At 45.2% G+C, this 16,065-nt stretch overlaps 1 protein-coding gene across 1 annotated transcript in view; it reads right to left on the bottom strand.

Annotated features, from left to right (window-relative positions):
- The window catches only part of PSMB7 (proteasome 20S subunit beta 7), a 71,716-nt gene extending 58,625 nt beyond the window's left edge, over positions 1 to 13,091 (bottom strand). The window contains exons 1-4 of the mRNA XM_075835506.1: positions 12,961 to 13,091; positions 10,995 to 11,088; positions 9,353 to 9,450; positions 4,284 to 4,424 (exon numbers count right to left, since the gene is read on the bottom strand). Coding sequence (XP_075691621.1) covers positions 4,284 to 4,424; positions 9,353 to 9,450; positions 10,995 to 11,088; positions 12,961 to 13,022 — 395 coding nt within the window. The 5' untranslated portion in view covers positions 13,023 to 13,091. The remainder of the gene's footprint in view (positions 1 to 4,283; positions 4,425 to 9,352; positions 9,451 to 10,994; positions 11,089 to 12,960) is intronic.
- Positions 13,092 to 16,065: the final 2,974 nt, after the last annotated feature.

Raw genomic sequence — 16,065 nt, 5'->3', positions numbered from 1 at the left:
CGGGGATCTGTATTGTACAGCTCTGTAACACAATGCCCATACACTGCGATGGACTTATACTGAATCTGTGTTTCTCCAATGTTATTTAGAGGAGCATGAGCTTTTCTCCCTCCCAGTTTGACCACTAGAGGCCTGGTTGGTACGCTCTTTTATATCTGGCTTCTATACAGGTTAACAGGAGCCATAGAGCAATGCTGTTAGATCAGTGCTTACTAAGCATAGTCTATTCTCATATCCCCTGCTGCTTTCTTAAGAGTTTATTATAATGCGGGAACTTTTTAATACATCTCTGGACTTACCCCAGACACCATTCTAAGTACCTGGAACTCAAGACTAAAAGGGGTTGTATCAGAATCAAAAATTATCATCTATCCACAGGATCAGTGATCATTTTCTGTTTACTTGGGGCCCCCACCAATCGCAAGATCCCCCTGTTCATCCTCACTGCTAGACCGCAGCGAGCAGGACATTAGATGTGCAGCAGTCGAGCATGTGCGGTGCCGCTCTATTCAAAGTCTATGGGAATGACGGTAACAGCCTAATACAGCGATCAGCTGTTTCCATCACTCTCATAGACCAACTGCTGATCCAAACAAGCACCTCCACACTGCGGGTGGAAAGGGGGACACTGAGGAGTTCTGGGTATTCGGGACCGTCGTTCCGGCGATCTGTGGGGGTCCAAGCGATCATCAAAATTATCACCTATCCTGTGCATAGATGATCTAGTTTGATTCTAGGAATCCCCTTGAAAGCACAGATTAGGATGATCCTAAATTCTTAGGTTATCTTTGGAAAGTGGCATTAAAATCTTAAATGGACACTAACTTTTCAAACAACTTATGCTGATCGAATAGTAAACCTGAAATTTGTAACTTACTTACTGTTAAAGGGAATGTGTCGCTAGAAATTATTATTATTTTTTCAGTTAACCCCTTAATGACCAGGTCATTTTGCACGTTAATGACCAAGGATTATTTTTTGTTTTTTTCACGGTCGCATTCCAAGAGTCGTAACTTCTTTTTTTATGCCGTCGACATAGCCGTATAAGGGCTTGTTTTTTGCGGGACGAGTTGTATTTTGTAATTGTACCATTTTTAGATGCTTATAATATATTGATTAACTTTTATTAACTTTATTTTAGGAGAGAATTGAAAATAAGCAGCTATTCCAGCATTGATTTTCACGTTATAAATTTACGCCGTTTACTATGCAGCGCAAATAACATGTTAACTTTATTCTATGGGTCGGCACGATTACGGGGATACCAAATATGTAAGGGTTTTATATGTTTTCCTACGTTTGCACAATAAAAAGCCTTTTAGAAAAAAATTACTTGATTTTGTATCGCCGCATTCCAAGAGCCGTAACTTTTTTATTTTTCCGTCGATGTGGCCGTATGTGGGCTTGATTTTTGCGGGCCAATGTGTCGTTTTCATTAGTACTATTTTGGGGTACATAGGTCTTATAGATTAATTTTTATTTATTTTTTTATGGGGGGAGTGGGAGAAAAGAAGGAATTTTGCCGTTGTTTTTTGCGTTTTTTTTGGACGCCGTTCATCCGGCGATTTAATTAATGTGTTCATTTTATTGTTTAAGTTGTTACGATTGCGGGGATACCATATATGTGTATGTGTGATTTGTTTTGGCACTTTTACTAAATAAAATCGTTTTATTTGATTTTGACAAATTATTTTTTATTTTTTTCAAACTTTATTTAACTGATTTACATTTTTTTTTTAGTCCCACCAGAGGACTTCACTATGCGATCTGCTGATCGCATATATAATGCTTTGGTATACTTAGTATACCAAAGCATTATTGCCTGTCAGTGTAAAACTGACAGGTCATGCCTCCGGCATCGCTTAACAGGCATTTGCTCAAGGCAGACCTGGGGGTCTTTGTTAGGCCCCCGGCTGCCATGGAAACCCGACGGCGACCCGCTATTTCTTTGCGGGGGAGCGATCGGATGACAGAGGGAGCTCCCTCCCTCTGTCAAACACATTAGATGTCGCTTCGATTCCGGCAGTTGCAGCTGGAGCCAGGCTGTGTATAACAGCCGTGCTCCTGCCGCTGATCGCGTGGGTAAACTGTCAGTACCCACGCGATCACAGGACGGATATATCCGTCCTCCTGCGCGAACTAGCAGCTGCTGAGGACGGATATATCCGTCCTTCGGCGTTAAGAGGTTAAATAATTCGTATTTGAGTGATTACACATTGTTTTAATTTTTTCAGAAGTCAGGAAATATAAATTAGCTTCTAATTTATAAAATTTCCATGTGCTGGCCACTAGAGGGAGCAGTTCCCAAAACTGCAGCATAGTCACTGTGGTAAAGCAACCTCATTGATTTATGCTGCAAATTTGGGGTGCATACACTCTCCTCTAGTGTCCTCACACAATCCCTTCTTCTGGCTAGTGCCAGGAGAAGGAGGGGTTTGAATTTCTTCAAACCTTCTACACTATGTGCCTCCATTTTCTGAGCTACTGCACAGTGCTAGGAGGATTAGATACAGGGCTCAGCAGACAGTATCACGCGTACATAAATTACCTGCTCCTGCCGCCGCCTCCGCTGGTCTACGCTCCTATTCCTTGCGCCTTCGCTTCATTGAACATATGGCCGGAAGTCGTCATCTTACTGTGCGGCAGCGGCTTCTGGTCCACATGAAAATGGCGCTGGATTACTCTCTACGAACGAGCTTTGTTTTGGTCAGCGTGGGAGCGGCGCATGCGCCTTTCCCACACAGACACAGTACGCTTCTGAGAATGGAACGGCTCCCGTTCGCATTCTCTATGGGGGATGTATGTGCCGTATAGCATCTCTGTATGTGTCCTTAATCGACACATAGAGATGAAAAAAAAAAAATGGCAGCCCCCATAGAGAAGTAAAAGTTTGAAAACAGTAAAAATTAGAAAGTCACAACACTAATAAATACCAAAAAAAATAAATCATGACAGCTTCCATTTGAAATTCAGTTTTATCTATGCAAATTCTGTGTGAAGTTACTGCCACTAGGTGTCTCTCTCAGAAGGTGGGGGTGTGTCACTTCACTGTCTATCCATACAAGTCTATGGAGGAGAGGGGTGAGCAAGAGAAAGGAGCAGAGAGAGTGCGACTCAGCAACACATGCTGCATGTAAGTCTATGGAGGGGATGAGCAGGAGCAGACAGACAAGGATGGTTAGATTTCTGTGTCACCCCAGTGCTGGATTCTCATCTACACTATTTATTACTGCTGTATAATCTCCTCCATGCTACTGCAGCCTCTATATATGTGATAGAGATAGGAGAGCAGGATTCTCCTCTTCTATGTGTGCAGTGTGTAGAAGACATGATAGCTGTTAAATTCCACCCACTAGCCTTAAAGGGTTTTTCCCATGAGACACATTTATGACATATCCACTGGATATGTTATAAATGTCAGATAGATGCGGGTCCCAGCTCTGGGACCCGCAACTATCTCCAGAACGGGGCCGACTTAACTCCATTCAGCCGCTCTGTGTTGCGGCTGAATGAGGTGAATTCCAACCATGAAAAAGCTTATATAGTCGTGAGTTACGTAAACAGCGTAGCTCGCTGAGCTACGCGGTTTCCGTAAAGCCCATAGTAGTGAATGGCAGTTACGGAAGCAGCGTAGCATGCGAGTTACGTTGTTTCTGTAACTACCATTCAGTTCTATGGGACTTACGAAAACAGCGTAGCTCAGCGAGGTACGCTGTTTTCGTAAATCCCAACCATGTGATCATTTTAATGGTCGGAATACAGCCGCAATAGAGCGGCAGAACAAGGTTTAGGGGGCCCCGTACTAGAGATAGGTGCGGGTCCCAGAGCTGGGACCGGCATCTGACATTTATAACATATCCAGTGGATAAGTCATAAATGTCCCTCATGGGAAAACCCCTTTAAGACAACTGAGAATTAGAGATAGCTGCTAAATAATGCCACATACAAGTCCTATAATGCCCAGAAATAGTGTTATTCCTCATGTACACACAAATGACAGCTTATCCTGAGAAGTCCCCTGACAAGCTTTGCACGCTTTAATCATACCTCTGAATAGTTACAAAAACAAATACAGAAAATAGTCACACAAAATTGAAGGGTATGTGTACTTGAGTAAATGGCAAATCATGTAAACTGTCCCGAATAAAACCCTGGAGCATGTGTGCACTCAAGTCCCCTCTGCACTGATGCACCCACACAACTGGCCTGGGCCACATAGACACCTTGCCCACATGTTGCCACAAAAATAAGCCCTTTATCTTTAATGCTGAAAGTTTTGTTACCTGAACAGCATCTGCTTAAGCATTCGGTTAGCGGTCGCTACTCTGGGTGAACGTCCTGTTGACAAAGAGTGCAGCTCCATGTTGGACGAGATCATCTGGGTGGTCATTTCTGTATCAGCTGCTGTTCCAGCACCACAACAGCTAAGAAACAAATATATCAACACGTTAGAAATGTAATGGCATTGAAAAGGTTATCGAACCAGAAGTTTGACTGTACTAAGCCATTAACCCATTCATTTTCCTCACATATGGAGTCAGCTTGAGATCTGGACGAATACTCGGGACAAGAAATAATATTTTTACTTTAACCCCATCACAACTGCCATACGGCTATTTACGTTCTAACTGCTGATGCCCCGTGCAGTTGTCACGTATGTAGACGTTGACAGCCTAGAACGGGTTTAATGAGTGCAGTGCTGCTTCATTGTCAGCAGCGCTGCACTCATGTCTGCCAGCGCTTTGAGAGCACCGGAATACACCCCCCCACTGTACATAGCGCCACACACAACACCGTGTAGGTAGTGCAAACTCTCTGTAGATCGCGCCACCTAAGCTCCCTCCAGCATCGGAATCCCCAGCCAGGGATTGCCCTCCTTGAGGGAGCCGCCACCTTCTCTCCATCCCCGTTGTAGATAGTGCCACCCTCCCCTGGAGATAGCAACCCACCGCTGTAGATAGTGCCACCCACCCCTGGAGATAGCAACCCACCGCTGTAGATAGCACCATATGAACTCCCTCTAGGAGTGGAATCCCTGGTATAATATCGCACTGGCCGGGGATTCCGCTTCTAGAGAGAGCCCCTGATGTCACTGTCCATTTGGATACTGACGTTAGTGGCTCTCTCTAGGAGCGGAATCCCCGGCCAACACACGCCAGGGATTCCGCTACTGGAGAAGCCCCTGGTGTCACTATCCATATATGGACAGAGGCGTCAGGGGCTCCCTGTAGGAGCGGAATCCCCGGCCAAAGGGATTCCGCTCCTACAGGGAGCTATAGTGGTGCTATTTACAGGAAGGGCGTAATGATGCTAAATACAGCGGGGGGGGGGGGGGGGTGGCGCTATTTACAGGGGGGGTGGTGGTATTTACAGAGGGTGCTATATACAGGGGATGTAGCACTATCTACATGGGCACTGTGGCATTATATTGGCACTCCCTACAGGGGACGCTGTGGCACTATCTACATGGGCAGTGTGTGTGGCACTATTTACAGTGGGCACTATGTGGGCACTGGCACCATCAATGTGGCACTATCTACAGTGGTATTACGTCACTATCTACATGGGCACTGTGGTGTTTTCAGGGGGTTGGGCCAAAAAAAAAAAAGTAAACATTCTTTTAACGTTCATGAAAAATGGATGGCCAATACCGGTTAGACGGCCGAGAAATGGATACAAATTTTAAGAGACATTGATGAAAAACATCCATGAAAAACTGACACAGTTGATCAGTTGTTGACTGCTATTTTTTCACTGTAGTGTGTACATAGCCTTATAGCCCTCTACACTCTCCCCTCGATCCAGGGTGACGGAGAGAGACTATGATTTACACGAACATGTGCGCTTTGCGCGCGCAAAAGGTACTTAACCGCTCCGTGTGTCAGCCCCGTAGGATGCGTGGCTGCGTGATTTTCGCGCAACCGCCATCATTATGACACTGTATGTTTGAAAACAGAAAAGCACGTGGTGCTTTTCTGTTTTCATTCATACTTTTTACTGCTGTTGCGCGAATCACGCGCGCCACACGGAAGTGCTTCCGTGTGCTGCGCGTGACTTTCACACACCCATTGACTTCAATGGGTGCATGATGTGCGAGAAACGCAGAAATATAGGACATGTCGTGAGTTTTACGCAGCGGACACACGCTGCGTAAAAATCACGGACTGTCTGCACGACCCCATAGACTAACATAGGTCCATGCGAGGCGCGTGAAAATCACATTAGTGTGAATCCGCCATAATTGTTACAGCGCTCTGGTGTGTGTGTGTGTGTGTGTGTGTGTGTGTGTGTGTGTGTGTGTGTGTGTGTGTGTGTACACATACATATATATATATATATATAAATATATATATAAAAAAAATGTAAAAAAAAGGGGCTCTCACATTTTTTGTGATTTGTCTGCTCACAATAAAAATTAAAAACACGGAATTAATTCAACTAATCTAGAAAATGAAAGCCTCATAAGTCTTGTAAAAATAGTTGTGATATTCAAAGCAGTTGCAAAGATATTATGTGCATATCAAAAGTGGAAAATTTGACCTGGACACAGGGGCATCAATGACCCTTGGTCATGAAAGGGTTAATCTCCTGAAAATTCAACAGCCATAACGTAAGTTTTGCCGTTTTTTTTGTTAGTCATCATTGTGGGATACTTATAAAACAGCGTTTAATTTCTGTGAACTTATTTTATAATGGCAGAACGCATAAAAAAAATAAAAAATAAAGTAGGATAACAAATATTAATATTTTTTGTTCTCGTGATTTGTTTATTAAAAAAAAAAAAATTTATTCTCTTGGTGTGAGACTATTTTTAATTTATATTTATTTAATGTAACTTTTTTTTATTACACTACGGGACGAACTTTAAGGGCTCTTTTACACGACCGTGTGTGCCACCCGAGTACCATTCGTGATCTTCGGAAAGATAGGACATGTTCTATCTTACCACGGATTGGAGAGTTGGGTCAGCTTTAAAAAGAAAATGGAAAATATAGAAATAAAAATGTATACTTTTCCTTCCTCCATCTATGGCTTTGGTAAATAAAATTTAAAAAAAAAACACATCAAAATCTGCCACAAATAGGCGACGTGAAAATCCAGCCTTAAAAGACCACACGTAGAAGCCAGCAGAATGAATTGCTACATGACACACCTTTAGGGCTTACTCACACGAACGTTGTATATGTCCGTATACGGCCGTTACGCGGACGCATGTATTACAATGGGGCTGGTCACACGGAAAAACCGTTTAAAAAAACGTCCAAGACCAAGTAACTAACTCCTAGTTAAGGCTCCATGCACACGACCGTGCCCGTAATTACGACCAGTAAATGCGGGCACGGCTGGCGATAGGCGGACGTTTTTACGGGCCGTGCTCCCATTAGAAAGGAGAATAAAAAAAATAGGACGTCCTATTTTTCTCAGAAAGGTTTCTACGGCGCGGACACCCTCCTGTAGACACACGGGAAGGTGTCCGTCGGCCATAGAAATGAATGGGTCCGTAATTACGGTCCATATTTACGGGCGATTTTACGGTCGTGTCCATGGGGCCTAACTAAGCATCTAAAATCAATGCAGTTTGTAATATACTTGCGTTTCCATAGTTGCACCTAATGCTATATCTCGCATGCGGTCACCTGATGCCTCACCCACAGTAAATCCGCACTTCCGCCATCACGTCCCTTCTCCGGTGGGCTCAGTGTATGGACACGTCATTCCTGACGTCACTGTACACTGTGGGAAGGGGTGGACGGATGCTCTGCCTCCCCCGTCTTGGAGCATGCGTGGTTGATACACAGTGTTCACCATGCAGGCTCAACCCTCTGCTCTCACAGCGCCTGCGTGGCTTGTCCTCCCCCCAGCCTACGCTTAATTCCCCTTTGCAGGCTATGGGAGTACAAGAAACGGGTGAGTAGCGATAGTACCTGATGTAAGCAATGCGGAGATCGGCCACTGCGCGCTGACACTGAGTAAAATGCATGCCAAAAAAAAAAGCTGGGCAGCATTGTTAAACCCAACCGGAATATCCCAATAGAAAAACGTTAAATCGATATCGGAAAAACCCTTTAACGGACCGTGTGAAGGGTTCGTTGGAAAAATAGAACACGTCCTATTTTCTTCCGTTTTCAAGGACACCTCGATAGACTCAAGTTTATGAAGTATCCGTGAAAACGGGTCCCGCAAGGGTGCAACTGGGACATGAAAAACTGCTGTTTTTCACGACAGAGTTTGAACTCGTTCGTGTGAGTAAGCCGAGGCCTTATTCAGACGAATGTTGTATACGTCTGTGTGATGCCCGTTAACAATACGGACCTATGCAATTCAATGGGGAAATTCAGACGTCCGTGATTTTTCACTCCGCGTGTTTCCGTTGCATGAAACTCACTGCATGTCCTATTCTGGTCCGTTTTTGCGAACCACGTCGCCCATTTTAGTCTTTAGGTGGGTGAAAATCATGGGCAGCGCACGGACGTCATCCGTGTGCTGTCTGCGTTTCACGCAACAGTTGCTAAAGAAATGTTGAGAAAAAAAAAAAAAAATGTGCACCAGCCCTAACATGAAAAACTGATGCCACATGGAACAAATACGGATGGCTCAGAGAACTGAAATGCATTTAAATATGGTCCGTTTTTTGCAAATGCAAAACGGACACGCTCGTCTGAATCAGGCCTTAAAGTAGGGCGGATTTCCGCAAAGGAAAATCTGCAGCAGAACCTCATAAAACCGCAGGTAAATTAGTCAGGGACAGCCGCAGATTTTTTGCAGCAGTTTTACCTGCGGATTTAGTGTGAAGAATTGATATGCAGCTGTGGATTTACTGCGGTTTTAACTGTGGAATCACTGTAAAGACCACAACAAAAGAAAATTTTTTTACAACACATTATATGCTCCCTATACAAGTGTATGGGTAAAATAACGCAGCATCTCTGCTCAGAATCCGCAGCATAAATTGACATGCTGCGAAATGCAAAGTCGCGCCGCAGCTGAAACTCTGCACAAATTATGAGCAGATTTTTTCGGAGCATGGGAATGAGATTGGTTGAACTGATCTGATCCACTTTGCTGCTACCGTAAACGCTGTGGATTTTCTACACGTGGGAACCTACCCTTAAACTCCCAAAAAGTCATCCTTGACACGTATATCCAATAAATTCGGTTTTCAGATGGACAAACCAGCGCTCAATATTTTATCCAATTCACTGATAAATTTCCTGTTATAAATGCAAAAACATGCGGCTTCATTTAATGTCTTCAAGTAGGAAATTACCCCTGAACTGTTTGTTTGTTTTAGCAGTGAATAGTTTACAGTTTAATATTTGTTTCCATGACCTTTTATTACACAGACACTTACTAGACATTAGGAGCGATGTAATGGATCTTAGAACAGTTCTTGTCAGCTACAATCATCCCTTCTGTGGCTCTGGTATCAGCGCCAAGTATAATTCCATCCTATGGAGAAAAACAGTTGTCCTTAGAACGGCTGATAATGTAACCTGAAAGAAGAGCTATAGGGTACCTGTTTTATTAGAAACGCTAATGGATTGTGGATAATACTCCACATAAGGAAAGGTTTCCAAATGAGAAGACTTCATTGCATTATCTACATGACTGCACCTTGAGAAAGTGGAAGCCTCCTGTTCTAAAGAGACAGGACTGTAGGGTAGTGTGTACAATAAACCTGATCACCTGTGCTGAATGGGCAAGAGGGCTCAATAGTGTCAGCCCGGAAGGGCATAGGTAGGCAGCTATTGTCCAGCTCCAACTTTAGTCCATTTAGTAGGTTCAAATGCACCCTCCAGTCTGGAATCCTTGAGTCAGGGGAGATATTGGATTACACACTGGCCATTTAGGTGAATGGCTGACAATACATGGAAGGGCTTGTCTGCCAGAGTGAGACTAGCTTTGTGAGCAGCTCTAAACTATAGCTCGTTGAGGGGGTCAGATGCGAGGGACCCTCTTCTATGACAACAGGGCATATGAAAAGGGGTAGTCCTCATGAGAAAATACGAATACACATTTATTCCCCTTCTCTCTCCAAAGTGCCAAATAGCGAACCATACTATACTATTAATATCTTAAACAAATGATTTTCACACCTAAACTGGTGAAACGTATATTGACAGGACACATGATTGACATACACTTCGCCAAGCTTGGGAACATCCCAGTATATTTTAGTAGATATATTTTTAATTTGCCAACATACGTCAGATGTATGGACCAAACGTCATGTACTTAAAGGGGTCGTCCACGCATGGACAACTGATTACCTATCCACAGGATAGGCCATCAGTATATGATCGGTGGGGGTCCGACACCCATATCTTGGACCAATCAGCTGCTCCGGCTACCAGATGTCTATGCCAGAAGCAGATGGCTCCGGTCACGGAATAGCGGCCGAGCTGCAGTACTGCTATTATTCAAGTGAATAGGAGCAGAGTTGCTGTTCTGCAGCACGGCCGCTATGCATTGTACGAAGCCATCCGCTTCTGGCTCCGAAAACCCCTCATAACATCCGGAGGCAGCCGAAGCAGATGATCGGTGCGGGGTCCAGGTGACGGACCCCCACCAATCACATACTGATCACCTATGTGGACCAGGTGAATTGACAACCCCTTTAAGATGGCCAATTACATGGCCTGACTGCACTGAAACTGTCCTCTGTGGTCAGTACAGTGTCAATCCTGCAAAAGTCGGACTCCCAAACTAATTTTTTTCCCTTTCTGTGCCATTTCCTAAACAGCGATATGTTTCCGAAATATGTTTGACATGCTGCTGGCGGATGACAGATCTCTGCACACAAGTGTTCCTCACATTCAACGAGTCAATGGGATTGACACCACTTTACAAGTCCTGACAGACGGGATAGGTCCTGGATCATGACCTCCAAGTATTAATCAGTTCTGGAGACAACATCAAGGGACCTTGTGTATTTGCCAGGAATACTAAGTATTGTATAGTAAGGAGTGACCAGCACATTCCTAGATTCTTACCTTGAACACCACTCCTGCAATTGTGGTCCCAGTTTTGCGCGCTGCCGGAAGCTTGTGTCCTTTTTGTGTCAATTCCTTTTGCAGAAGAGCATTTCTATTGAAAGGAACATAATAAATTATTACCAGAGCTTTCACCTGAGAACTGGCAAAGTCAGATTTATATAGGATTTATTTTCATAGCCCTATTAACTTCCAGGGCGCTGTACATATTATATATAACACAGAGGGGTATAAATACATAACATGAATAATAAAGTACAATAATCATGAGATTTCTGAGTGACAGACTGGTACAGGAGAGAGAACCCTGCCCACAAGAGCTTACAATCTATGATGGAAAGACCGTAGGTGAGGGTAGAGCAGTTTATAGGGGTGTGTAATATTTTAGGGTGTAAGCTTTATACATATCAGTATTCTTGGGGACACTTCCCCCAACAGTTTGGAATAAGACACCCCCATATTCACTCACCACAGTGATTTATGCTAACCGGTCACAAAGTGTTTTCGGCTTATACATGAATATTTATGTTTAAAGGGGAATTCATACTTAAAGGGGTCGTCCCAACTGCAGAACCCTTCATGTGAGTGAAGCCGCCAGGGAAGCTCTTCTACCCAATATAATCAAATGTCATTGCCAGGGGAAGCTGCAGCGAGCTACGCAGGGGGTAGTGGATGTAATACATGGGTGCATTAAGTCCACCAGACCCGCGACCCCCCCATGATTAGGGCTGTCATGATCTTAGGATCTAACATTGGTTAGGAGTCCACATGCAGAGAGTCGAAAAATCAAAAAGTCCTTGCAGTGCTCGTGCCACATCAGAGGTAGTCATGAGATTCATCTTGGCATCTCGGACATGCACTCAGTACAAGGAATAAATGCCGCTGTATAACCAGACCCGAGTCTGACAATCCAAGCGATGGAAATCTCACAGCAGTGCCATAGGATTCGAGCACCTGTCTACCTACTATATTTTCTGAATCAATTGGGATCCCACCTCAAGATGAATTAACGAATCCCCCATTAAAACATTTATTGCAATTACTGGATTGAGCGGCCCAGCGCCAGCCTGTGACCGGATTGGGTGGCGCAGCGACCAGATTAGGGCCGCCCAGGGTCCCCTGGTTACTGGCTTGGGCCGCCCAGGGTCCCCTGGTTACTGGCTTGGGCCGCCCAGGGTCCCCTGGTTACTGGCTTGGGCCGCCCAGGGTCCCCTGGTTACTGGCTTGGGCCGCCCAGGGTCCCCTGGTTACTGGCTTGGGCCGCCCAGGGTCCCCTGGTTACTGGCTTGGGCCGCCCAGGGTCCCCTGGTTACTGGCTTGGGCCGCCCAGGGTCCCCTGGTTACTGGCTTGGGCCGCCCAGGGTCCCCTGGTTACTGGCTTGGGCCGCCCAGGGTCCCCTGGTTACTGGCTTGGGCCGCCCAGGGTCCCCTGGTTACTGGCTTGGGCCGCCCAGGGTCCCCTGGTTACTGGCTTGGGCCGCCCAAGGTCCCCTGGTTACTGGTTTGGGCCGCCCAGGGTCCCCTGGTTACTGGTTTGGGCCGCCCAGGGTCCCCTGGTTACTGGTTTGGGCCGCCCAGGGTCCCCTGGTTACTGGTTTGGGCCGCCCAGGGTCCCCTGGTTACTGGCTTGGGCCGCCCAGGGTCCCCTGGTTACTGGTTTGGGCCGCCCAGGGTCCCCTGGTTACTGGTTTGGGCCGCCCAGGGTCCCCTGGTTACTGGTTTGGGCCGCCCAGGGTCCCCTGGTTACTGGCTTGGGCGGTTCAGGGTCCCCTGGTTACATTATAGACGTAACATAGCGTGCAGGCTCTGTCTGGTGCATGTCTATGAACCCTGAGTCACGCCGTGAAGCCTGTCAGGAGTCTGCTCTCCCTATTCCTTCTGTAGGATAATGCCGGGGACCTCTATGGTCATCACTGGAGCCGTCATTTACAGGCAGCGCAGAACCTCCCGAGAATTGCGCTCTCACCTCCTGCAGTTCCCGAACTCAAACCCGCTAACAAGAGGAGATCGCACAGTCACGGATGCCATCTTTCCTGAGAATGAGACTACTTCCGGTGCCGGGAGAACAAATGTGATAACTTCCTATTCTAGTGTTCGTCTAGTGTTCGTCTTGTGTTCTCAATAAAGTTCATACAAATGCAAAGTCACCGCCGCTGCTTTTCCGATACTATAGAACTTCAACTCCCATAATTCATTGCAATTCTCTGCCTGTCCCTAAGACCAATTCGGAATTATGGGAATTGTAGTACAGCAGTCGTTATCCAACAAATACGAATCAAAGTTTTAATACAGAAATAGCATATTATTATAGGGTTTCTAAATGATGTTAAAGCCAGTCACCATCTTCTACACCCTAATATGCTTCTTTTTACACATAGTGGTGGAGATTTATTAAAGCCTGTGCATAGTGAAGGAGTTGCCCATAGCAACCAATCAGATTGCAGATCTCATTCTTCAGAAGCTCTTTTTTAAATAAGAGCTGGAATATGATTGGCTACTGCTCCACTTTTCCTTTGCAACTGTTTTGATAAATCCTTTTAATTATCTCTTTCACATTCTTACACCACATGTGTCCTCAATTCAGGGGGCTCAAATCAATCAGGATGGCTGGTAAATGAATATTGTATGCGTATACTATACCATTTCCAAACAGAATTGTTATGTGATGTGAATTACAGATTTGATCATGGGACAAATATTGTAAATACTGATTATTATAGATTGCATTGGATGCAAAATATCTTGATTTAGATGAGACTTTATTATAGGGCAACTCAGTCTCAATAAATTTGGGGGGCACTGTGAATGGCGTTGTGATCAGGCTATCCGGGGGTGCTGTACCTACTTTCTCCCTGTAATTTCTTTAAAGTTGGTAAACACACACACACAAGAGCTCACAGATCCGCAGCAAAATCTAAACAAAAAGTATTACCTCAGGTGTCTTCCTGGAAACATGAACTAAAAACTCTTTCTTACCACTTTATAGGCCAAGTCAAGGGGTGTAGCTATATGGTGTGCAGAGGTACGGGTCGCACCCGGGCTCTGATGCCTGAAGGGGCTCGAAGGCCCTCCTGCCACATAAAAAAACACTGCTATCATAAATGGGAAATGAAAGGTGGGGGCCATGTTACAATATTGTTATTTTGCATCGGGGGCCAGATAAAGGGGTTTTTCCCACAATTATTAACTTTCCACAAAGTGATAACTGTATGATCGTTAGGGGCCCCACCACTGGGACTCCCATCGATCTCCAGAACTGACCTCCGTTCCTCCTCACTACACAATCACAGGAGGATTTCAAATGGAGCGGCGGTTGCTCATGTCCACTGCCGCTCCAATCACTGTCTATAAGGCTGACGGAGACAGTCCAGGTATACTCTTCCACACAAACTAACATTGAGCGTGAAGAAACACTGCTGCATGCTGGGCAATACTGTTGCCATGGCAATTAGGAATGAATACTCAACGGGTATATTGCAGTTGCCATGACAACAGTACCCCCCAGCGTGCGATATTAGTTCGAGCTGGAGAGTGTAACTGGACTGACACTTTAAGGGCTTGTCCACGCGTAGCGGAATTGCTGCGTATTTTCCGTCCAGAATTGCGGATGGAAAATACCCAGCAGAATAGAGTAGCAGCAAAGTGGGTGGGATCTAACAAATCTCATCCACACGCTGTGTAAAATTTCCGACCAGAAATTGACCCGCGGTGCGTATTTTTAGTACCGCAGCATTTCAATTCCTGCTGCGGAAAGTGGACTGAATTGCTGCGTTTTTCAGAGAAGATTTCACCATTTCCCAACATTGAGAAAAACACAGCAAAATCTGCATTTTCTGCAGTAAAAAACGCAGGAAATGGTGCGGTTTTTCCGCAGCAGAATCTCTGCTACTTTCTGCAGAATTGCTGCAGAAATTTTCTGCAGCAATTCCATTATGTGTTGACAAGCACTAAGCCTCTCTCTATCTCAGAAAGATATGTTTGTATAGCAAAACAAAAACATCCAAGGAATACTGTGACGTACTCATAGGTTGTGTAGCAAATAAGTGTTTGACAGGTAAACATCTGCATAATTTTTTTGCTGTATAGAATAACAAAGGCGGATTTACAAAATATACATATGATACAGGGTTTTTTTTTTATAAGCCATAAATTCCAATATAGTTCTTGGGGGGAAACAAAATTCAGATGTGAAAAAATCACCCCCTATAAACCGCCGCTTAGTTTCAGCTCGGCTCTGTTCGACTTTCCTCAAAAAGCTGAGCGAGCAGTGTACGGACACTTTCTATTTAGCGCATACATTTCTGAGGAAAGCCGAGCAGAGCCGGGCAGAAACGAAGCGGCTCAGCGCTCACCTGAGCACTTCTGCCACTTCGTTTTAGCGATCGGTCAGGGTTTCAGAGCTCGGAACCCCGCCGAACAAAACTTCTGACATCATGACATATCAAAAGTTTTTTGAAAGTATAGGTGCGCTTTAAAGGGTAACTAAACGTTTGCCAAACTTCTGACATGTCATAGTGACATGTCAGAAGTTTTTATTGGTGGGGGTCTGAGCACTGAGACCCCCACCAATAGCTATAACGAAGGGGCAGAAGCGCTCAGCCGCTTCGTGTCTGTTCGCCTCATTATAGCGATTGGTGGGGGTCTCAGTGCTCGGACCCCCACCAATCAAAACTTCTGACATGTCACTATGACATGTCAGAAGTTTGGCAAACGTATACCTAGTGCAGGGCCCTCTAGTGGTTGCTCACGTGTACCTTTCATGTCCTGCACCTGCTATCTACTGTATGATCATTGCAGTGAAGAGAGAACGGAACTGCCATCTAATGTCCACACTTCGTTCTCAGCATCTTACTGACCATTTGGACACAGACAGGTATGTCTGTGTCCTGATGGTTGGGGAGCCACACATAACGGCATCGTGGGCAGAATGTGGCCCCTGGGACACAGGATTTGCAGCTCTGATCTAGACCCAGGGACTTTCTACTGTACAGGAAATCCTAATGATGTAACATGTATAGGATTCCTTTTGTCTTTCTGTAGCGCACTAATAACGCTGTGTAGAGAGATCTCC

Source organism: Rhinoderma darwinii, chromosome 8 (assembly GCF_050947455.1).
Source record: "Rhinoderma darwinii isolate aRhiDar2 chromosome 8, aRhiDar2.hap1, whole genome shotgun sequence".
NCBI lineage: Eukaryota > Metazoa > Chordata > Amphibia > Anura > Rhinodermatidae > Rhinoderma > Rhinoderma darwinii.
This window is presented reverse-complemented; position numbering and strand designations above follow the sequence as displayed.